A 24,418-nucleotide genomic window follows, 5' to 3' on the forward strand; every position below is an offset into this window, starting at 1 on the left:
TAGTTTTTATTATTCAATCAAGAGTTTGTTATTTTAAAATAGTGCTGGTATGTACTATTTACTCTGAAACAGAAAAGAGATGAAGATTTCTGTTTGTAAGAGGAAAATGATTTTAGCAACCGTTACTAAAATCGATGGCTGTTCCACACAGGACTGTTGAGAGGAATTAACTTCAGTTGGGGGAACAGTGAGCAGACTTTTGCTGCTTGAGGTATGACACATTCTAACAAGACGATGTAATGCTGGAAGCTGTCATTTTCCCTATGGGATCCGGTAAGCCATTTTATTACAGACAGTAAATAAGGGCTTCACAAGGGCTTTTTAAGACTGTAGACATTTTCTGGGCTAAATCGATTTATATATAAACATATTTTATACTCCATAGCCTTGAGGAATTATTTTAATCTTGGGAATTTTGTAAAATAACCGGCAGGCACTGTATTGGACACCTTATTCTCTAGGGGCTTTCCCTAATCATAGGCAGAGTCTCATTTTCGCGCCTGTATTGCGCACTTGTTTTTGGGAAGCATGACATGCAGATGCATGTGTGAGGAGCTCTGATACATAGAAAAGACTTTCTGAAGGCGTCATTTGGTATCGTATTCCCCTTTGGGCTTGGTTGGGTCTCAGCAAAGCAGATACCAGGGACTGTAAAGGGGTTAAATATAAAAACGGCCCCGGTTCCGTTATTTTAAGGGTTAAAGCTTCCAAATTTGGTGTGCAATACTTTTAAGGCTTTAAGACACTGTGGTGAAATTTTGGTGAATTTTGAACAATTCCTTCATACTTTTTCGCAATTGCAGTAATAAAGTGTGTTCAGTTTAAAATTTAAAGTGACAGTAACGGTTTTATTTTAAAACGTTTTTTGTACTTTGTTATCAAGTTTATGCCTGTTTAACATGTCTGAACTGCCAGATAGACTGTGTTCTGAATGTGGGGAAGCCAAGGTCCCTTCTCATTTAAATAGATGTGATTTATGTGACACAAAATTTAGAGAAAATGATGCCCAAGATGATTCCTCAAGTGAGGGGAGTAAGCATGGTACTGCATCATCCCCTCCTTCGTCTACACCAGTCTTGCCCACACAAGAGGCCCCTAGTACATCTAGCGCGCCAATACTCCTTACTATGCAACAATTAACGGCTGTAATGGATAATTCTATCAAAAACATTTTAGCCAAAATGCCCACTTATCAGCGAAAGCGCGACTGCTCTGTTTTAGAAAATACTGAAGAGCATGAGGACGCTGATGATATTGTTTCTGAAGGGCCCCTACACCAGTCTGAGGGGGCCAGGGAGGTTTTGTCTGAGGGAGAAATTTCAGATTCAGGGAAAATTTCTCAACAAGCTGAACCTGATGTGATTACATTTAAATTTAAATTGGAACATCTCAGCGCTCTGCTTAAGGAGGTGTTATCCACTCTGGATGATTGTGAGAATTTGGTCATCCCAGAGAAACTATGTAAAATGGACAAGTTCCTAGAGGTCCCGGGGCCCCCCGAAGCTTTTCCTATACCCAAGCGGGTGGCGGACATTGTAAATAAAGAATGGGAAAGGCCCGGTATACCTTTCGTCCCTCCCCCCATATTTAAAAAATTGTTTCCTATGGTCGACCCCAGAAAGGACTTATGGCAGACAGTTCCCAAGGTCGAGGGGGCGGTTTCTACTCTAAACAAACGCACCACTATACCCATAGAAGATAGTTGTGCTTTCAAAGATCCTATGGATAAAAAATTAGAAGGTTTGCTTAAAAAGATGTTTGTTCAGCAAGGTTACCTTCTACAACCAATTTCATGCATTGTCCCTGTCACTACAGCCGCGTGTTTCTGGTTCGATGAGCTAGAAAAGGCGATCACTAGTAATTCTCCTTCTTATGAGGAGATTATGGACAGAATCCGTGCTCTTAAATTGGCTAATTCTTTCACCCTAGACGCCACTTTGCAATTGGCTAGGTTAGCGGCGAAAAATTCTGGGTTTGCTATTGTGGCGCGCAGAGCGCTTTGGTTAAAATCTTGGTCAGCGGATGCGTCTTCCAAGAACAAATTGCTTAACATTCCTTTCAAGGGGAAAACGCTGTTTGGCCCTGACTTGAAAGAGATTATCTCTGATATCACTGGGGGCAAGGGCCACGCCCTTCCTCAGGATAGGTCTTTCAAGGCCAAAAATAAACCTAATTTTCGTCCCTTTCGTAGAAACGGACCAGCCCCAAGTGCTACGTCCTCTAAGCAAGAGGGTAATACTTCTCAAGCCAAGCCAGCCTGGAGACCAATGCAAGGCTGGAACAAGGGAAAGCAGGCCAAGAAACCTGCCACTGCTACCAAGACAGCATGAGATGTTGGCCCCCGATCCGGGACCGGATCTGGTGGGGGGCAGACTCTCTCTCTTCGCTCAGGCTTGGGCAAGAGATGTTCTGGATCCTTGGGCGCTAGAAATAGTCTCCCAAGGTTATCTTCTGGAATTCAAAGGGCTTCCCCCAAGGGGGAGGTTCCACAGGTCTCAATTGTCTTCAGACCACATAAAAAAACAGGCATTCTTACATTGTGTAGAAGACCTGTTAAAAATGGGAGTGATTCATCCTGTTCCATTAGGAGAACAAGGGATGGGGTTCTACTCCAATCTGTTCGTAGTTCCCAAAAAAGAGGGAACGTTCAGACCAATCTTAGATCTCAAGATCCTAAACAAGTTTCTCAAGGTTCCATCGTTCAAAATGGAAACCATTCGAACAATTCTTCCTTCCATCCAGGAAGGTCAATTCATGACCACGGTGGATTTAAAGGATGCGTATCTACATATTCCTATCCACAAGGAACATCATCGGTTCCTAAGGTTCGCATTCCTGGACAAGCATTACCAGTTCGTGGCACTTCCGTTCGGATTAGCCACTGCTCCAAGGATTTTCACAAAGGTACTAGGGTCCCTTCTAGCGGTGCTAAGACCAAGGGGCATTGCAGTAGTACCTTACTTGGACGACATTCTGATTCAAGCGTCGTCCCTTCCTCTAGCAAAGGCTCACACGGACATTGTCCTGGCCTTTCTCAGATCTCACGGATGGAAAGTGAACGTAGAAAAGAGTTCTCTATCTCCGTCAACGAGGGTTCCCTTCTTGGGAACAATAATAGACTCCTTAGAAATGAGGATTTTTCTGACAGAGGCCAGAAAAACAAAACTTCTAAACTCTTGTCAAATACTTCATTCCGTTCCTCTTCCTTCCATAGCGCAGTGCATGGAAGTAATAGGTTTGATGGTAGCGGCAATGGACATAGTTCCTTTTGCGCGCATTCATCTAAGACCATTACAACTGTGCATGCTCAGTCAGTGGAATGGGGACTATACAAGTAAATCAGAGGACCAGAGATTCACTCCGTTGGTGGCTGTCCCTGGACAACCTGTCACAGGGGATGAGCTTCCGCAGACCAGAGTGGGTCATTGTCACGACCGACGCCAGTCTGATGGGCTGGGGCGCGGTCTGGGGACCCCTGAAAGCTCAGGGTCTTTGGTCTCGGGAAGAATCTCTTCTACCGATAAATATTCTGGAACTGAGAGCGATACTCAATGCTCTCAAGGCTTGGCCTCAGCTAGCAAAGGCCAAGTTCATACGGTTTCAATCAGACAACATGACGACTGTTGCGTACATCAACCATCAGGGGGGAACAAGGAGTTCCCTGGCGATGGAAGAAGTGACCAAAATCATTCAATGGGCGGAGACTCACTCCTGCCACTTGTCTGCAATCCACATCCCAGGAGTGGAAAATTGGGAAGCGGATTTTCTGAGTCGTCAGACATTACATCCGGGGGAGTGGGAACTCCATCCGGAAATCTTTGCCCACATTACTCAACTGTGGGGCATTCCAGACATGGATCTGATGGCCTCTCGTCAGAACTTCAAGGTTCCTTGCTACGGGTCCAGATCCAGGGATCCCAAGGCGACTCTAGTAGATGCACTAGTAGCACCTTGGACCTTCAAACTAGCTTATGTATTCCCGCCGTTTCCTCTCATCCCCAGGCTGGTAGCCAGGATCAATCAGGAGAGGGCATCGGTGATCTTGATAGCTCCTGCGTGGCCACGCAGGACTTGGTATGCAGACCTGGTGAATATGTCATCGGCTCCACCATGGAAGCTACCTTTGAGACGAGACCTTCTTGTTCAAGGTCCGTTCGAACATCCGAATCTGGTCTCACTCCAACTGACTGCTTGGAGATTGAACGCTTGATCTTATCAAAGCGAGGGTTCTCAGATTCTGTTATTGATACTCTTGTTCAGGCCAGAAAGCCTGTAACTAGAAAAATTTACCACAAAATATGGAAAAAATATATCTGTTGGTGTGAATCTAAAGGATTCCCTTGGGACAAGGTAAAAATTCCTAAGATTCTATCCTTTCTTCAAGAAGGATTGGAGAAAGGATTATCTGCAAGTTCCTTGAAGGGACAGATTTCTGCCTTGTCTGTGTTACTTCACAAAAAGCTGGCAGCTGTGCCAGATGTTCAAGCCTTTGTTCAGGCTCTGGTTAGAATCAAGCCTGTTTACAAACCTTTGACTCCTCCCTGGAGTCTCAATTTAGTTCTTTCAGTTCTTCAGGGGGTTCCGTTTGAACCCTTACATTCCGTCCGAAAGTTGTTTCTAACAAAAACATTAACCAGGAGATAGTCGTGCCTTCTTTGTGTCCGAATCCAGTTTCAAAGAAGGAACGTTTGTTGCACAATTTGGATGTTGTTCGCGCTCTGAAATTCTATTTAGATGCTACAAAGGATTTTAGACAAACATCTTCCTTGTTTGTTGTTTATTCTGGTAAAAGGAGAGGTCAAAAAGCAACTTCTACCTCTCTCTCTTTTTGGATTAAAAGCATCATCAGATTGGCTTATGAGACTGCCGGACGGCAGCCTCCTGAAAGAATCACAGCTCATTCCACTAGGGCTGTGGCTTCCACATGGGCCTTCAAGAACGAGGCTTCTGTTGATCAGATATGTAAGGCAGCGACTTGGTCTTCACTGCACACTTTTACCAAATTTTACAAGTTTGATACTTTTGCTTCTTCTGAGGCTATTTTTGGGAGAAAGGTTTTGCAAGCCGTGGTGCCTTCCATTTAGGTGACCTGATTTGCTCCCTCCCTTCATCCGTGTCCTAAAGCTTTGGTATTGGTTCCCACAAGTAAGGATGACGCCGTGGACCGGACACACCTATGTTGGAGAAAACAGAATTTATGTTTACCTGATAAATTACTTTCTCCAACGGTGTGTCCGGTCCACGGCCCGCCCTGGTTTTTTAATCAGGTCTGATGATTTATTTTCTTTAACTACAGTCACCACGGTATCATATGATTTCTCCTATGCAAATATTCCTCCTTTACGTCGGTCGAATGACTGGGGAAGGCGGAGCCTAGGAGGGATCATGTGACCAGCTTTGCTGGGCTCTTTGCCATTTCCTGTTGGGGAAGAGAATATCCCACAAGTAAGGATGACGCCGTGGACCGGACACACCGTTGGAGAAAGTAATTTATCAGGTAAACATAAATTCTGTTTTTTCTGGGCTAAAACGATTACTTTACTAAGTATATTTGGCAGATTATTACTTTTAATAGTTGTTAAATCTTGGGGATTGTTTTAATAAAAACGACAGGCACTGTATTGGACACCTTTTTCACTGGGGGCCTTTTCTAGTCATAGACAGAGCCTCATTTTCGCGCCTCTAATGCGCAGTTGTTTTTGGAAAGCATGGCATGCAGATGCATGTGTGAGGAGCTAGGAACCACTGAAAAAGCTTATAGAAGGCATCATTTGGTATCGTATTCCCCTCTGGGCTTGGTTGGGTCTCAGCAAAGCAGATACCTGGGACTGTATAGGGGTTAAATGTAAAAACGGCTCCGGTTCCGTTATTTTAAGGGTTAAAGCTTTCAAATTTGGTGTGCAATACTTTTAAGGCTTTAAGTTACTGTGGTGAAATTTTGGTGAAATTTGAACAATTCCTTCATACTTTTTCACATATTCAGTAATAAAGTGTGTTCAGTTTGAAATTTAAAGGGACAGTAACGGTTTTATTGTAAAACGTTTTTTGTGCTTTGTTGACAAGTTTAAGCCTGTTTCATGTCTGAACCATCAGATAACGATGTTCTATATGTATGAAAGCCAATGTGTCTCCCCATTTAAATATATGTGATATATTTGTGTCATAATGTCCAAACAAAGTAGGGATAATAATGCCATAGATATGATATTGCACAAGATGATTCCTCTAATGAGGGGAGTAAGCATGGTACTGCATCATCCCCTTCTGTGTCTACACCAGTTTTGCCCACACAAGAGGCCCCTAGTACATCTAGTGCGCCAATACTTATTACCATACAACAATTAATGGCTGTAATGGATAATTCTATTGCATGCATTTTTTCCAAAATGCCTACTTATCAGAGAAAGCGTGATTGCTCTGTTTTAAACACTGAAGAGCAAGAGGACGCTGATGATATCTGTTCTGACATACCCTCACACCTATCTGAAGGGGCCAGGAGGGAGGTTTTGTCTGAGGGAGAAATTTCAGATTCAGGGAAAATTTCTCAACAAGCAGAACCTGATATTGTAACTTTTAAATTTAAATTTCAACATCTCCACGCACTACTTAAGGAGGTATTATCTACTCTGGATGATTGTGATAATTTGGTCATTCCAGAGAAATTAGGTAAGATGGACAAGTTCCTAGAGGTTCCGGTGCCCCCCGATGTTTTTCCTATACCCAAGCGGGTGGCGGACATAGTAAATAAGGAGTGGGAAAGGCCCGGCATACCTTTTGTCCTCCCCCTATATTTAAGAAATTAGTTCCTATAGTCGACCCCAGAAAGGACTTATAGCATACAGTCCCCAAGGTCGAGGGGGGCGGTTTCTACTCTAAACAAACGCACTTCTATTCCTATAGAAGATAGTTGTGCTTTCAAGATCCTATGGATTAAAGGTTAGAGGGTTTGCTTAAAAAGATGTTTGTTCAGCAAGGGTACCTTCTACAACCAATTTCATGCATTGTTCCTGTCACTACAGCTGCGTGTTTCTGGTTCGAAGAACTAGAAAAGTCGCTCAATAAAGAATCTTCGTACGAGGAGGTTTTGGACAGAGTTCAAGCTCTTAAATTGGCTAACTCTTTTTTATTTTAGATCCCGCTTTGCAATTAGCTAGATTAGCGGCGAATAATTCAGGGTTTGCTATCGTGGCGCGCAGAGCGCTTTTGCTTAACATCCCTTTCAAGGGTAAAACACTGTTTGGCCCTGACTTGAAAGAGATTATTTCAGACATCACTGGGGGAAAGGGCCACGCCCTTCCTCTGGATAGGTCTTTTAAGGCTAAAAAGAAGCCAAATTTTCGTCCCTTTCGCAGAAACGGACCAACCTCAAATTCTACACCCTCTAAGCAAGAGGGTAATACTTCTCAAACCAAGCCAGCCTGGAGGCCGATGCAAGGCTGGAACAAGGGTAAGCAGGCCAAGTCACCTGCCACTGCTACCAAAACAGCATGAAGTGTTGGCCCCCGATCTGGGAAGGATCTGGTGGGGGGCAGACTTTCTCTCTTTGCTCAGGCTGGGGCAAGAGATGTTCAGGATCCTTGGGCGCTAGAAATAGTTTCTCAAGGTTATCTCCTGGAATTCAGGGAACTACCCCCAAGGGGAAGGTTCCACGGGTCTCAATTATCTTCGAACAGGCATTCTTACACTGTGTAGAAGACCTGTTAAGCATGGGAGTGATTCATCCTGTTCCATTAGGAGAACAAGGGATGGGTTTTTACTCCAACCTGTTCATAATTCCCAAAAAAGAGGGAACATTCAGACCTATTTTAGATCTCAAGATTCTAAACAAGTTTCTAAGGGTTTCATCATTCAAAATGGAAACCATTCGAACGATCCTTCCTACCATCCAGGAAGGTCAATTCATGACCACGGTGGACTTAAAGGATGCGTACCTACGTATTCCTATCCACAAGGAACATTTTCGGTTCCTAAGGTTCGCCTTTCTGGACAAGCATTACCTGTGGCACTTCCATTCGGATTAGCCACTGCTCCAAGGATTTTCTCAGGGGTACTAGGGTCCCTTCTAGCGGTGCTAAGACCAAGGGGCATTGCAGTAGTACCTTACTTGGACGACATCCTGATTCAAGTGTCGTCTCTGTCAAAAGCAAGGGCTCATACGGACATTGTCCTAGCCTTTCTCAGATCTCACAGGTGGAAAGTGAACATAGAAAAAAGTTCTCTGTCCCCGTCAACAAGAGTTCCCTTCTTGGGAACAATAATAGTTTCCTTAGAAATGAAGGTTTTTCTGACAGAGGCCAGAAAATCAAAACTTCTAAGCTCTTGTCAGGTACTTCATTCTGTTCTTCTTCCTTCCATAGCGCAGTCCATGGAAGTAATAGGTTTGATGGTTGCGGCAATGGACATAGTTCCTTTTGCACGAATTCATCTAAGACCATTGCACCTGTGCATGCTCAGACAGTGGAATGGGGATTATACAGACTTGTCTCCGACGATACAAGTAGATCAAATAACCAGAGATTCACTCCGTTGGTGGCTGACCCTGGACAACCTGTCACAGGGAATGAGCTTCCGCAGACCAGAGTAGGTCATTGTCACGACAGACGCCAGTCTGGTGGGCTGGGGCGCGGTCTGGGAACCCCTGAAAACTCAGGGTCTATGGTTTCGGGAAGACTCTCTTCTCCCGATAAACATAATGGAACTGAGAGCGATATTCAATGCTCTCAAGGCTTGGCCTCGACTATGGGGCATTCCAGACATGGTTCTGATGGCCTCTCGTCAGAACTTCATGGTCCCTTGTTACGGGTCCAAATCCAGGGATCCCAAGGCGACTCTATTGGATACAATAGTAGCACCTTGGATCTTCAACCTAGCTTATGTATTCCCACCGTTTCCTCTCATTCCCAGGCTGGTAGCCAGGATCAATCTGGAGAGGGCTTCGGTGACCTTGATAGTTCCTGTGTGGCCACGCAGGACTTGGTATGCAGACCTGGTGAATGTGTCATCGGCTCCACCATGGAAGCTACCTTTGAGACAGGACCTTCTTATTCAGGGTCCGTTCGAACATCCGAATCTGGTTTTCCTCCAACTGACTGCTTGGAGTTTGAACGCTTGATTTTATCAAAGCGTGGGTTTTCAGATTCTGTGATAGATACTCTTATTCAGGCTAGAAAGCCTGTAACTAGAAAAATTTACCATAATATATGGAAAAAATATATCTGTTGGTGTGAATCTAAAGGATTCCCATGGAACAAGATAAAAATTCCTAAGATTCTTTCCTTTCTACAAGAAGGTTTGGAGAAAGGATTTTCTGCGAGTTCTCTGAAGGGACAGATCTCTGCTTTATCTGTTTTACTTCACAAAAGGCTGGCAGCTGTGCCAGACGTTTAAGCGTTTGTTCAGGCTCTGGTTAGAGTCAAGCCTGTTTACAGACCTTTGACTCTTCCCTGGAGTCTTAATCTAGTTCTTTCAGTTCTTCAAGGGGTTCCGTTTGAACCCTTACATTCCGTAGATATTAAGTTATTATCTTGGAAAGTTTTGTTTTAGGTTGCAATTTCTTCCGCTGGAAGAGTTTGAGTTATCTGCTCTGCAGTGTTCTCCGCCCTATCTGGTCCATGCAGATAAGGTGGTTTTACGTACTGAGCCTGGTTTTCTTCCGAGGGTTGTTTCCAACAAAAATATTAACCAGGAGATAGTTGTACCTTCTTTGTGTCCGAATCCAGTTTCATAGAAGGAACGTTTGTTACACAATTTGGACGTTGTCCGTGCTCTAAAATTCTATTTAGATGCTACAAAGGATTTCAGACAAACATCTTCCTTGTTTGTTGTTTATTCTGGTAAAAGGAGAGGTCAAAAAGCAACTTCTACCTCTCTATCTTTTTGGCTTAAAAGCATCATCAGATTGGCTTATGAGACTGCCGGACGGCAGCCTCCTGAAAGAATCACAGCTCATTCCACTAGGGCCGTGGCTTCCACATGGGCCTTTAAGAACGAGGCTTCTGTTGATCAGATATGTAAGGCAGCGACCTGGTCTTCACTGCACACTTTTACCAAATTTTACAAATTTGATACTTTTGCTTCTTCTGAGGCTATTTCTTTCATGTAATTAGCAAGAGTCCATGAGCTAGTGACGTATGGGATATACATTCCTACCAGGAGGGGCAAAGTTTCCCAAACCTTAAAATGCCTATAAATACACCCCTCACCACACCCACAATTCAGTTTTACAAACTTTGCCTCCGATGGAGGTGGTGAAGTAAGTTTGTGCTAGATTCTACGTTGATATGCGCTCCGCAGCAAGTTGGAGCCCGGTTTTCCTCTCAGCGTGCAGTGAATGTCAGAGGGATGTGAGGAGAGTATTGCCTATTTGAATGCAGTGATCTCCTTCTAAGGGGTCTATTTCATAGGTTCTCTGTTATCGGTCGTAGAGATTCATCTCTTACCTCCCTTTTCAGATCGACGATATACTCTTATATATACCATTACCTCTGCTGATTCTCGTTTCAGTACTGGTTTGGCTATCTGCTATATGTAGATGAGTGTCCTGGGGTAAGTAAGTCTTATTTTCTGTGACACTCCTAGCTATGGTTGGGCACTTTGTTTATAAAGTTCTAAATATATGTATTCAAACATTTATTTGCCTTGACTCAGAATGTTCAACTTTCCTTATTTTTCAGACAGTCAGTTTCATATTTGGGATAATGCATTTTAATTTAACATTTTTTACCTTAAAATTTGACTTTTTCCCTGTGGGCTGTTAGGCTCGCGGGGGCTGAAAATGCTTCATTTTATTGCGTCATTCTTGGCGCGGACTTTTTTGGCGCAAAAATTCTATTTCCGTTTCCGGCGTCATACGTGTCGCCGGAAGTTGCGTCATTCTTTGACGTTATTTTGCGCCAAAAATGTCGGCGTTCCGGATGTGGCGTCATTTTTGGCGCCAAAAAGCATTTAGGCGCCAAATAATGTGGGCGTCTTATTTGGCGCGAAAAAATATGGGCGTCACTTTTGTCTCCACATTATTTAAGTCTCATTTTTTATTGCTTCTGGTTGCTAGAAGCTTGTTCTTTGGCATTTATTCCCATTCCTGAAACTGTCATTTAAGGAATTTGATCAATTTTGCTTTATATGTTGTTTTTTTCTTTTACATATTGCAAGATGTTCCACGTTGCAACTGAGTCAGAAGATACTTCAGGAAAATCACTGCACAATGCTGGAGCTACCAAGCTAAGTGTATCTGCTATAAACTTTTGGTATCTGTTTCTCCAGCTGTTATTTGTATTGCATGTCATGTCAAACTTATTAATGCAGATAAAATTTCCTTTAGTACTGTTACATTACCTGTTGCTGTTCCGTCAACATCTAATTTTCAGAGTGTTCCTGATAACATAAGAGATTTTATTTTTTAAATCCATTAAGAAGGCTATGTCTGTTATTTTTCCTTCTAGTATACATAAAAGTCTTTTAAAACTTCTCTTTTTTTCAGATGAATTTTTAAATGAACATCATCATTCTGATACTGATAATGGTTCTTCTGGTTCTGAGGTTTCTGTCTCAGAGGTTGATGCTGATAAATCTTTGTATTTGTTCAAGATGGAATTTATTCGTTCTTTACTTAAAGAAGTGTTATTTGCATTAGAAATAGAGGATTCTGGTCCTCTTGATACTAAATGTAAACGTTTAAATAAGGTTTTTAAATCTCCTGTAGTTATTCCAGAAGTGTTTTATCTCCCTGATGCTATTTCTGAAGTAATTTCCAGGGAATGGAATAATTTGGGTAATTTATTTACTCCTTCTAGACGTTTAAGCAAATTATATCCTGTGCCATCTGACAGATTAGAGTTTTTTGGGACAAAAATCCCTAAGGTTATGGGGCTGTCTCTACTCCTGCTAATGTACTACTATTCCTACGGCAGATAGTACTTCATTTAAGGATCCTTTAGATAGGAAAATTGATTCCTTTCTAAGAAAAGCTTACTTATGTTCAGGTAATCTTCTTAGACCTGCTATATTTTTAGCGGATGTTGCTGCAGCTTCAACTTTTTGGTTAGAAGCTTTAGTGCAACAAGTAACAGATCATAATTTTATAGCATTATTTTTATTCTATAACATGCTAATAATTTTATTGGTGATACCATCTTTTGATATCATTAGAGTTGATGTCAGGTATATGTCTCTAGCTATTTTAGCTAGAATAGCTTTATGGATTAAACTTGGAATGCTGACATGTCTTCTAAGTCAACTTTGCTTTCCCTTTCTTTCCAGGGTAAATAATCATTTTCGTTCCTTTCCTCACAAGGAACAAAAGCTTGATCCTTCATCCTCAGGAGCGGTATCAGTTTGGAAACTATTTCCAGTTTGGAATATATCCAAGCCTTATAGAAACCTATAGCCAGCTCCTAAGTACCTATGAAGGTGCGGCCCTTATTCCAGCTCAGCTGGTATGGGGCAGATTACGCTTTCTTCAAAGAAATTTGGATCAATTCCGTTCTTAATCTCTGGTTTCAGAAACATTGTTTCAGAAAGGTACAGAATTGGCTTCAAGTTAAGGCCTCCTGCTAAGAGATTCTTTTCTTTCCCGTGTCCCAGTTAACACAGCAAAGGCTCAGCATTTCTGAAATGTGTTTCAGATCTAGAGTTGGCTGGAGTATTTATGCCAGTTCCAGTTCTGGAACAGGGGCTGGGGTCTTATTTTATCTCTTCATTGTACCAAAGAAGGTCAATTCCTTCAGACCAGTTCCGGATCTATCATTATTGAATCATTATGTTAGGATACCAACATTCAAGATGGTTACTGTAGGACTATCCTGCCTTTTGTTTAGCAAGGGCATTATATGTCTACAATAGATTTACAGGATGTGTATCTGCATATTCCGATTCATCCAGATCACTTTTAGTGTCTGAGATTCTCTTTTTAGACAAGCATTACCAGTTTTGTGGCTCTACCGTTTGGCTTAGCCTCAGTTCCAAGAATTTTTTTCAAAGGTTCTCGGTGCCCTTCTTTCTGTAATCAGAGAATAGGGTTTTGGTATTTCCTTATTTGGACGATATCTTGGTATTTGCTCAGTCTTCTCATTTTCGAAGAATCTCATACGAATCGACTTGTGTTGTTTCTTCAAGTTCATGGTTGGAGGATCAATTTACCAATCAGTTCATTGATTCCTCAGACAAGGGTAACCTTTTTAGGTTTCTAGATAAATTCAGTGTCTATGACTCTGTCCTTGTCAGACAAGAGAAGTTTAACATTGATATCAGCTTGTCAAAACCTTCAGTCACAATCATTCCCTTTGGTAGCCTTATGCATGGAAATATTGGGTCTTAGGACTGCCGCATCAGATGCGATCTCCTTTGCTCGTTTTCACATGCGACCTCTTCAGCTCTGTATGCTGAACCAATGGTGCAGGGATTACTCAAAGATATCTCAATTAATATCTTTAAACCGATTTTACAACACTCTCTGACATGGTGGACAGATCACCATCGTTTAGTTCAGGGGGCTTCTTTGTTCTTCCGACCTGGACTATAATCTCAACAGATGCAAGTCTTACAGGTTGGGGAGCTGTGTGGGGGTATCTGACGGCACAAGGGGTTTGGGAATCTCAGGAGGTGAGATTTTCCGATCAATATTTTGGAACTCCGTGCAATTTTCAGAGCTCTTCAGTCTTGGCCTCTTCTGAAGAGAGAGTTGTTCATTTGTTTTCAGATAGACAATGTCACAACTGTGGCATACATTAATCATCAAGGAGGGACTCACAGTCCTCTGGCTATGAAAGAAGTATCTCGAATTTTGGTTTGGGCGGAATCCAGCTCCTGTCTAATCTCTGCGGTTCATATCCCAGGTATGGACAATTGGAAAGCGGATTATCTCAGTCGTCAAACGTTGCATCCGAGCGAATGGTCTCTTCACCCAGAGGTATTTCTTCAGATTGTTCAAATGTAGGAACTTCCAGAAATAGATCTGATGGCTTCTCATCTAAACAAGAAACTTCCCAGGTATCTGTCCAGATCCCGGGATCCTCAGGCGGAGGCAGTGGATGCATTATCACTTCCTTGGAAGTATCATCCTCCCTATATCTTTCCACCTCTAGTTCTTCTTCCAAGAGTAACCTCCAAGATTCTGAAGGAATGCTCGTTTGTTCTGCTGGTAGCTCCGGCATGGCCTTACAGGTTTTGGTATGCGGATCTTGTCCGGATGGCCTCTTGCCAACCGTGGACTCTTCCGTTAAAACCAGACCTTTTGTCTCAAGGTCCTTTTTTTCCATCAGGATCTGAAATCCTTAAATTTAAAGGTATGGCGATTGAACGCTTGATTCTTGGTCAAAGAGGTTTCTCTGACTCTGTGATTAATACTATGTTACAGGCTCGTACATCTGTATCCAGAGAGATATATTATAGAGTCTGGAAGACTTATATTTCTTGGTGTCTTTCTCATCATTTTTCTTGGCATTCTTTTAGAATACCGAGAATATTTCAGTATTCTTCAGGATGGTTTAGATAAGGGTTTGTCCGCAAGTTCCTTGAAAGGTCAAATCTCTGCTCTTTCTGTTCTTTTTCACAGAAAGATTGCTATTCTTCCTGATATTCATTGTTTTGTACAAGCTTTGGTTCGTATAAAGCCTGTCATTAAGTCAATTTTTCCTCCTTGGAGTTTGAATTTGGTTCTGGGGGCTCTTCAAGCTCCTCCATTTGAACCTATGCATTCATTGGATATTAAATTACTTTCTTGGAAAGTTTTTTGTTCCTTTTGGCCATCTCTTCTGCCAGAAGAGTTTCTGAATTATCTGCTCTTTCTTGTGAGTCTCCTTTTCTGATTTTTCATCAGGATAAGGCGGTGTTGCGAACTTCTTTTGAATTTTTACCTAAAGTTGTGAATTCCAACAACATTAGTAGAGAAATTGTGGTTCCTTCATTATGTCCTAATCCTAAGAATTCTAAGGAGAAATCGTTGCATTCTTTGGATGTTGTTAGAGCTTTGAAATATTATGTTGAAGCTACGAAATCTTTTCGTAAGACTTCTAGTCTATTTGTTATTTTTTCCGGTTCTAGAAAAGGCCAGAAAGCTTCTGCCATTTCTTTGGCATCTTGGTTGAAATCTTTAATTCATCTTGCCTATGTTGAGTCGGGTAAAACTCCGCCTCAGAGAATTACAGCTCATTCTACTAGGTCAGTTTCTACTTCCTGGGCGTTTAGGAATGAAGCTTCGGTTGACCAGATCTGCAAAGCAGCGACTTGATCCTCTTTGCATACTTTTACTAAATTCTACCATTTTGATGTATTTTCTTCTTCTGAAGCAGTTTTTGGTAGAAAAGTACTTCAGGCAGCGGTTTCAGTTTGAATCTTCTGCTTATGTTTTTCATTAATCTTTATTTTGGGTGTGGATTATTTTCAGCAGGAATTGGCTGTCTTTATTTTGTCCCTCCCTCTCTAGTGACTCTTGTGTGGAAAGATCCACTTCTTGGGTAGTCATTATCCCATACGTCACTAGCTCATGGACTCTTGCTAATTACATGAAAGAAAACATAATTTATGTAAGAAATTACCTGATAAATTCATTTCTTTCATATTAGCAAGAGTCCATGAGGCCCGCCCTTTTTTTGTGGTGGTTATGATTTTGTATAAAGCACAATTATTCCAATTCCTTATTTTATATGCTTTCGCACTTTTTTCTTATCACCCCACTTCTTGGCTATTCGTTAAACTGAATTGTGGGTGTGGTGAGGGGTGTATTTATAGGCATTTTAAGGTTTGGGAAACTTTGCCCCTCCTGGTAGGAATGTATATCCCATACGTCACTAGCTCATGGACTCTTGCTAATATGAAAGAAATGAATTTATCAGGTAAGTTCTTACATAAATTATGTTTTTTGGGAGAAAGGTTTTGCAAACCGTGGTGCCTTCCATCTAGGTGACCTGATTTGCTCCCTCCCATCATCCGTGTCCTAAAGCTTTGGTATTGGTTCCCACAAGTAAGGATGACGCCGTGGACCGGACACACCTATGTTGGAGAAAACAGAATTTATGTTTACCTGATAAATTACTTTCTCCAACGGTGTGTCCGGTCCACGGCCCGCCCTGGTTTTTTTAATCAGGTCTGATGATTTATTTTCTTTAACTACAGTCACCACGGTATCATATGATTTCTCCTATGCAAATATTCCTCCTTTACGTCGGTCGAATGACTGGGGAAGGCGGAGCCTAGGAGGGATCATGTGACCAGCTTTGCTGGGCTCTTTGCCATTTCCTGTTGGGGAAGAGAATATCCCACAAGTAAGGATGACGCCGTGGACCGGACACACCGTTGGAGAAAGTAATTTATCAGGTAAACATAAATTCTGTTTTTAAAGACTTATATTTGTAAATGTGCAAACAAAAATACTTCTGTGAATTCAAAATTGTACATTATTGATCTGTCAGAATGGGTAGATGGAGAAAAAAAAAGTACTTTTTAAAGGTTGACCTATGTTTGAGGTTTCTTCCCCCCCCCCCCCATTTTCCCCAACCAAGAGCACCACTTTAAATCTGGTGTACTAATGTTCCCATCTGTCAGTTGTACTTATGGATTTTGAAAATCTGGTTAAATGCAGGATTTAGGCTTGCTTGTATGTATTTCAAAATTAAGTCAGCTGTAGTGTAAACTGAACAGTGTTAAGTTAACCTGTTTCATTTCAAACACTGAGCAATCTTAGCCTGAGAGTATAACATTTTATGCAGATGTAAAAATCTTAGATAAAATGCCTCCTGGCATCTGTAAAGTCCTTACAAAAAGGGGTAGTAAACTGTAATGTAATTAAAATATATATAAAAATTTTAAAAAAATCATATCTGCCAAAAGGGCACCTACCATTTATGTATTGAGGAGGAAACATTTCTGCATGGTTTTAAATATAGAATTTCTACAGCATTATCAAATAACCATAAATACACTGGTGCATATGTGTTTTTATGGACCCCTGGCCCCACCATACAACTACCACACTGAAGTTACGATCCGAAATTGCACAAATAAATAAACATTTACTTAGTAAGTCCTACCTACTCTGCAAATGTGATCAGCCGTCTAACTCAGGCACACACTTTACAAACTGAAGTGCCAAGTCTGTCTCACACTGTACATAGTGGTTTAGTGCACACTTAGAAATCCTCTCAAATGAAAATTCTTTACTCCTTGACATTTCCCGTGCTCAATAGCACTCTGCTTTAGCGCCCTCTAGTGGCGGCCAAAATGTAAAAAAATTTTATATATATATTTAATAGTTGTGCTTGCCTCATGGGGCCCACTGGTCCCCTGACCAGAGTCACCCTATTCACCCCCTGATGGCGGCGCTGGAGGCAATGACAAGAGCTAGCCTCCAGTATTTTTGCTCCTTAGCATACTTAGGTATGCTTTTCAACACAGAATACCAAGAGAACAAAGCAAATTAGATAAAAAAAAAGCAAATAGGAAAGTTGTTTAAAAATTGCATGTTCTTTATAAATAATAAAAGGAATTTTGACTTTACTGTCCCTCTTAAAAGGATAAGAAACCCAAAAAATTTATTTTGTGATTCGAACAGAACTTTCAATTTTCAAAAAGATTTCAATTTACTTCTGTTAACAAATTTGCTTCATTGCCATTCATTCTCTGTTGAAGAGATATCTAGGTAGGTGTCTGTAGAACTACATGACAGGAAATTGATAATAGAATTAAATTAGAAAGTTGTTCAAAATTGCTTTTTATATCTGAATCATGAAATAAAAATGTTGCGTTTCACGGCCCTTTAAATATATACATTAATATGGTCATGAATAATGCAAAATAAATATTAAAGTAAATGTATCTATGGATGTGCATACAGTTAGTATAACTATGAATTAAGGAACTGACATACTTTTGTGTTAGTCTGAAGTGCAGAACTTCATTTGTGGTAATATACTTGTAGCCAATATGTCTGATAAAGAACTGAAGAAACTCCGAAATAAACAAAGGAGAGCACAGAAGAAAGCTCAGCTAGAAGAAGAGAAGAAAATTGCAGAGAAAGAGAAACAGCAGAGGAATCAGAAGAAGAAAAAGGAAGATGATGATGAGGAGATCGGTGGACCAAAGGAAGAACTTATTCCTGAAAAGCTGGCCAAGGTATTAGTCTAAGGAGAAACAAAACAGGATTTTATAGTGATATATGTAAATATTACAAAAGTAGACCAAAGAGGTAGAGCTATGTTTGTATAGATAATGCTAATATATTTATTTAAAAATGGCATTTTCTAGTTTTTTAAACTTTTTGTCTTTGCCCTATATTTATAAATGTGATTTAAGCTATTTGTTTCTTTTTAGGTTGATAATCCATTGGAAGAAGCTGTTAAATTTTTAACTCCTTTAAAGAACTTGGTAAAGAACAAAATTGAGACACATCTTTATGCTTTTGAAATTTACTTCAGAAAAGGTAGGCAATTCCTTTACGTTCTAGAAAATGATTTGTTATTCATGTCATTTTGAACTACTTTCTGTTTTACTTCTATTCTTAAATTTTTGTTAAAGGGACACTAAATCCAACATTTTTATTCAACGATTCAGATAGAGCATGCAATTTTCTGCAACTTTCTAATTTACTCCTATTATCAAATTTTCTTTGTTCTCTTGGTATCCTTATTTAAAAAGCATGAATGTAAAGCCTAGTAGCCGGCCCATTTTCGGTTCAGAACCGGGGTTACGCTTGCTTATTGGTTGGCTGAATGTAGTCCCCAATAAGCAAGCGCTATCCAGGGTGCTGAACCTAAAATGGGCCGGCTCCTAAGCGTTATATTCGTGCTTTTTAAAGAAAGATAACAAGAGAACAAAGAAAATTTGATAATGGGAGTAATTTAGAAAGTTGCTTAAAATTGTATGTTCTATTTGAATCATTTAAGAAAAAAAATCCCTTAAATTTGTTATCCTTTGGTCAAATGTAAATCTAGGTAGGCTGATAGGAACTTTGTAGGGTGGCATTTTAGCAGTCTAAGGCAGCAGCATTTGAAACTATGCATGACATTGCTACAAATATTTTTGCAAACTAAAGATGCTTGTTCCTGAGTTCACGTAGGATTCCTCATTAACCCCTTAACCCTCAGCGACGTACCCTGTATGTCACTGGTCTTTCTATGGGGGTTGCTTTTTCAATAGCGCAGCCTCTGAAACCAAGCTATTTTAGGAAGCCTGCAGGAGTGAGGGAAGGGTCTAAGTCAAAATATAATTTTTATGTTTTAGATAGAGAATTCTGAACTTTACAGTTTGCTTTGTTCTCTTGTCATCCTGTGTTGAAGATTAAACCTAGATGTGCTGCTAGAAGCTCAGGAGTGTGCACGTGTCTTAGGAATTCTGTGGCAGCCGTGTTTGCAATAATATATATACCTATGTTTTACACTTTTGCGAACTCAGCTGCCATAGACTGCTAAAGACACCTGCGTGCTCCTGAGCTCTTATGAGCCTACCTTGATTTTCTATGTAACAAAGGATAACAAGAGAACAAAAGCATATTTAATAATAGAAAGAAATTATAAAGTTGTTTAAAATTGTATGATCTACCTGAATCATTAATATTTAATTTAGACTTTAATGTCCCTTAAACAAAGTATGTCAAGAGTAGTACGCAAAATTGATAATAGAAGTAAATTACGTTTCTCTTGTAAGGTGTATCCAGTCCACGGATCATCCATTACTTGTGGGATATTCTCATTCCCAACAGGAAGTTGCAAGAGGAAACCCACAGCAGAGCTGCAATATAGCTCCTCCCCTAACTGTCATAGCCAGTCATTCTCTTGCAACTCTCAACAAGCAAGGAGGTCGTAAGAGAGAGTGGTTAAATATAGCTAGTTTATTTTCTTCAATCAAAAGTTTATTTTTAAATAGTACCAGAGTTGTGCTATTTTATCTCAGGCAGTAAATAGAAGAAGAATCTGCCTGAGGTTTCTATGATCTTAGCAGGTTGTAACTAAGATCCATTGCTGTTCTCACATATGTCTGAGGGGATTACACAGATGAGGTAAAACTTCAGCGAGAGAATGGCGTGCAGTTTATTCTGCTATCAGGTATGTGCAGTTATAATTTTTTCTAGAGATGGAAAACACTAGAAAATGCTGCTGATACCGGATTAATGTAAGTTAAGCCTGAATACAGTGATTTAATAACGACTGGTATCATGCTTACTCCCAGGGGTAATACCCTTATGATATTTACAATATAAAACGTTTGCTGGCATGTTTAATCATTTTTATATATACTTTGGTGATAAAACTTTATTGGGGCCTAGTTTTTTCCACATGGCTGGCTTAAATTTTGCCTAGAAACAGTTTCCTGAGGCTTTCCACTGTGTTACTATGAGTGGGAGGGGCCTATTTTAACGTTTTTTTGTGCAGTTAAAATTACAAACTAAGACATCCAGATTCCCTCAAAGGCCCTCTGAATGCTATAGGACATCTCTAAAGGGCCCAAAGGCTTTCCAAAGTCGTTTATTGGGGAAGGTAGGGCTTACAGCTTGCTGTGGCAGTTGGTTGTGGACTGTTAAAAAACGTCTATTTCGTTTTTTTGATCCGTTTTTTTAACTAAGGGGTTAATCATCCATTTGCAAGTGGGTGAAATGCTCTGCTAGTCTATTACATACACTGTAAAAATTTCGTTTGATTTACTGCATTTTTTCACTGTTTTTCAAATTCTGACAAAATTTGTTTCTCTTAAAGGCACAGTACCGTTTTTTTATATTTGCTTGTTAACTTGATTTAAAGTGTTTTTACAAGCTTGCTAGTCTCATTGCTAGTCTGTATAAACATGTTTGACATAGAAGAAACTCCTTGTTCATTATGTTTAAAAGCCATGGTGGAACCCCCTCTTAGAATGTGTACCAAATGTACTGATTTCATTTTAGGCAATAAAGATAATTTTCTGTCTTTTAAAAATTTTTATCACCAGAGGAATCTGAAGAGGGGGAAGTTATGCCGACTAACTTTCCCCACGTGTCAGACCCTTTGACTCCCGCTTAAGGGACTCACGCTAAAATGGCGCCAAGTACATCTAGGGCGCCCATAGCGTTTACTTTACAAGACATGGCGGCAGTCATGGATAATACACTGTCAGCGGTATTAGCCAGACTACCTGAACTTAGAGGTAAGCGAGATAGCTCTGGGGTGAGACAAAATGCAGAGCATACTGACGCTTTAAGAACCATGTCTGATACTGCCTCACAATATGCAGAAGCTGAGGAAAGAGAGCTTCAGTCAGTGGGTGATGTTAATGACTCCGGAAGATACCTGATTCTAATATTTCTACATTTAAATTTAAGCTTGTACACCTCCGCGTGTTGCTTAGGGAGGTTTTAGCTGCTCTGAATGACTGTGATTCCATTGCAGTGCCAGAGAAATTGTGTAGACTGGATAAATACTTGCAGTGCCGGTGTGTACTGATGTTTTTCCAATACCTAAAAGGTTTACAAAAATTATTAATAAGGAATGGGATAGACCAGGTGTGCCGTTCTCTTCCCCTCCTATTTTTAGAAAAATGTTTCCAATAGACTCCACCACACGGGACTTATGGCAGACAGTCCCTAAGGTGGAGGGAGCAGTTTCTACTCTAGCAAAGCGTACTACTATCCCTGTCGAGGACAGTTGTGCTTTTTTTAGATCCAATGGATAAAAAATTAGGTTACCTTAAGAAAATATTTATTCAACAAGGTTTTATCCTACAGCCCCTTGCATGCATTGCCCCTGTCACTGCTGCTGCGGCGTACTGGTTTGAGTCTCTGGAAGAGGCTTTACAGGTAGCGACTCCATTGGATGACATACTTGGCAAACTTAGAGGACTTAAGCTAGCCAATTCTTTTATTTCTGATGCCATTGTTCATTTGACTAAACTAACGGCTAAGAATTCTGGTTTTGCTATACAGGCGTGCAGAGCGCTATGGCTTAAATCATGGTCAGCTGACGTGACTTCAAAATCTAAGCTACTTAACACTCCCTTCAAGGGGCAGAACCTATTCGGGCCTGGTTTGAAGGAGATTATTGCTGATATCACTGGAGGAAAAGGTCATGCCCTTCCTCAGGACAGGTCCAAATCTAGGGCCAAACAGTCTAATTTTCGTGCCTTTCAAAACTTCAAGGCAGGTGCGGCATCAACTTCCTCTAATAATAAACAAGAGGGAACTTTTGCTCAATCTAAGACGGTCTGGAGACCAAACCAGACCTGGAAAAAAGGTAAGCAGGTCAAAAAAGCCTGCTGCTGCCTCTAAGTCAGCATGAAGGAACGCCCCCCTATCCGGTAACGGATCTAGTAGGGAGCAGACTTTCACTCTTCGCCCAGGCGTGGGCAAGAGATGTTCAGGATCCCTGGGCGTTGGAAATTATATCCCAGGGATATCTTCTGGACTTCAAAGCTTCCCCCCCCAAAAGGGAGATTTCACCTTTCACAATTATCTGCACACCAGATAAAGAGAGAGGCATTCTTACACTGTGTACGAGACCTCCTAGTTATGGGAGTGAACAGGAACAGGGTTTTTACTCAAATCCGTTTGTGGTTCTCAAAAAAGAGGGAACCTTCAGACCAATTTTGGATCTAAAGATCTTAAACAAATTCCTCAAAGTTCCGTCGTTCAAGATGGAAACTATTCGTACCATCCTACCACTGATCCAGGAGGGTCAATATATGACTACAGTGGATCTAAAGGATGCTTATCTTCACATTCCGATACACAAAGATCATCATCGGTTTCTCAGGTTTGCCTTTCAAGACAGGCATTACCAGTTGTAGCTCTTCGCTTTGGATTAGCTACAGCCCCAAGAATCTTTACAAAGGTTCTAGGGTCGCTTATGGCGGTCCTAAGGCCGCGGGGCATAGCAGTAGCCCCTTATTTAGACGACATCCTGATACAGGCGTCAAACTTCCAAATTGCCAAGTCTCATAAGGACGTAGTACTGGCATTTCTGAGGTCGCATGGGTGGAAAGTGAACGAGGAAAAGAGTTCTCTATCCCCACTCACAAGAGTTTCCTTTCTAGGGACTCTGATAGATTCTATAGAAATGAAAATTCACCTGACGGAGTCCAGGTTATCAAAGCTTCTAAATTTCTGCCGGGTTCTTCATTCCATTCCGCGCCCTTCGGTGGCTCAGTGTACGGAAGTAATCGGCTTAATGGTAGCGGCAATGGACATAGTGCCGTTTGCACGCTTACATCTCAGACCGCTGCAACTATGCATGCTCAGTCAGTGGAGCGGGGATTACACAGATTTGTCCCCTCAACTGAATCTGGACCAAGAGACCAGGGATTCTTTTCCCTGGTAGCTATCTCGGGTCCATCTGTCCAAAGGTATGACCTTTCGCAGGCCAGATTGGACAATTGTAACAACAAATGCCAGCCTTCTAGGTTGGGGTGCAGTCTGGAACTCCCTGAAGGCTCAGGGATCGTGGACTCAGGAGGAGTCTCTCCTTCCAATAAATATTCTGGAACTAAGAGCGATATTCAAGGCTCTTCAGGCTTGGCCTCAGTTAGCAACTCTGAGGTACATCAGATTTCAGTCGGACAACATCACGACTGTAGCTTACATCAACCATCAAGGGGGAACAAGAAGTTCTCTAGAGATGTTAGAAGTTTCAAAAATAATTCGCTGGGCAGAGATTCACTCTTACCACCTATCGGCTATCCATATCCCAGGTGTAGAGCACTGGGAGGCGGATTTTCTAAGTCGTCAGACTTTTCATCCGGGAGAGTGGGAACTCCATCCGGAGGTATTTGCACAACTGATTCATCGTTGGGGCAAACCAGAACTGGATCTCATGGCGTCTCGCCAGAACGCCAAGCTTCCGTGTTACGGATCCAGGTCCAGGGATCCCAAGGCGGACACTGATAGATGCTCTTGCAGTGCCCTGGTCTTTCAACCTGGCTTATGTGTTTCCACCGTTTCCTCTGCTCCCTCGACTGATATTGCCAAGATCAAGCAGGAGAGAGCATCAGTGATTCTGATAGCACCTGCGTGGCCACGCAGGACCTGGTATGCAGATCTAGTGGACATGTCATCCTTTCCACCATGGTCTCTGCCTCTGAGACAGGACCTTCTACTTCAGGGTCCTTCCAACCATCCAAATCTAATTTCTCTGTGGCTGACTGCCTAGAGATTGAACGCTTGATTTTATCAAAGCATGGCTTCTCCGAGTCAGTTATTGATACCTTAATACGGGCACGAAAGCCTGTCACCAGGAAAATTTACCATAAGGTATGGCGTAGATACCTTTATTGGTATGAATCCAAGGGTTACTCATGGAGTAAGGTCAGGATTCCTAGGATATTATCTTTTCTCCAAGAAGGTTTGGAAAAAGGATTGTCAGCTAGTTAAGCGTCTGGCAGATGTTCAGGCATTTTGGCAGGCTTTAGTTAGAATCAAGCCTGTGTTTAAACCGGTTGCTCCACCATGGAGCTTAAACTTGGTTCTTAA

The 24,418-nt window shown here is 41.3% G+C and overlaps 1 protein-coding gene across 1 annotated transcript in view; it reads left to right on the plus strand.

Annotated features, from left to right (window-relative positions):
- Window positions 1-24,418, plus strand: part of NAA15 (N-alpha-acetyltransferase 15, NatA auxiliary subunit) — a 430,544-nt gene that overhangs the window by 279,796 nt on the left and 126,330 nt on the right. The window contains exons 15-16 of the mRNA XM_053703678.1: window positions 17,912-18,105; window positions 18,304-18,412. Coding sequence (XP_053559653.1) covers window positions 17,912-18,105; window positions 18,304-18,412 — 303 coding nt within the window. The remainder of the gene's footprint in view (window positions 1-17,911; window positions 18,106-18,303; window positions 18,413-24,418) is intronic.

The sequence above is a fragment of the Bombina bombina genome, chromosome 2 (genome assembly GCF_027579735.1).
Source record: "Bombina bombina isolate aBomBom1 chromosome 2, aBomBom1.pri, whole genome shotgun sequence".
In the NCBI taxonomy this organism is placed as follows: domain Eukaryota; kingdom Metazoa; phylum Chordata; class Amphibia; order Anura; family Bombinatoridae; genus Bombina; species Bombina bombina.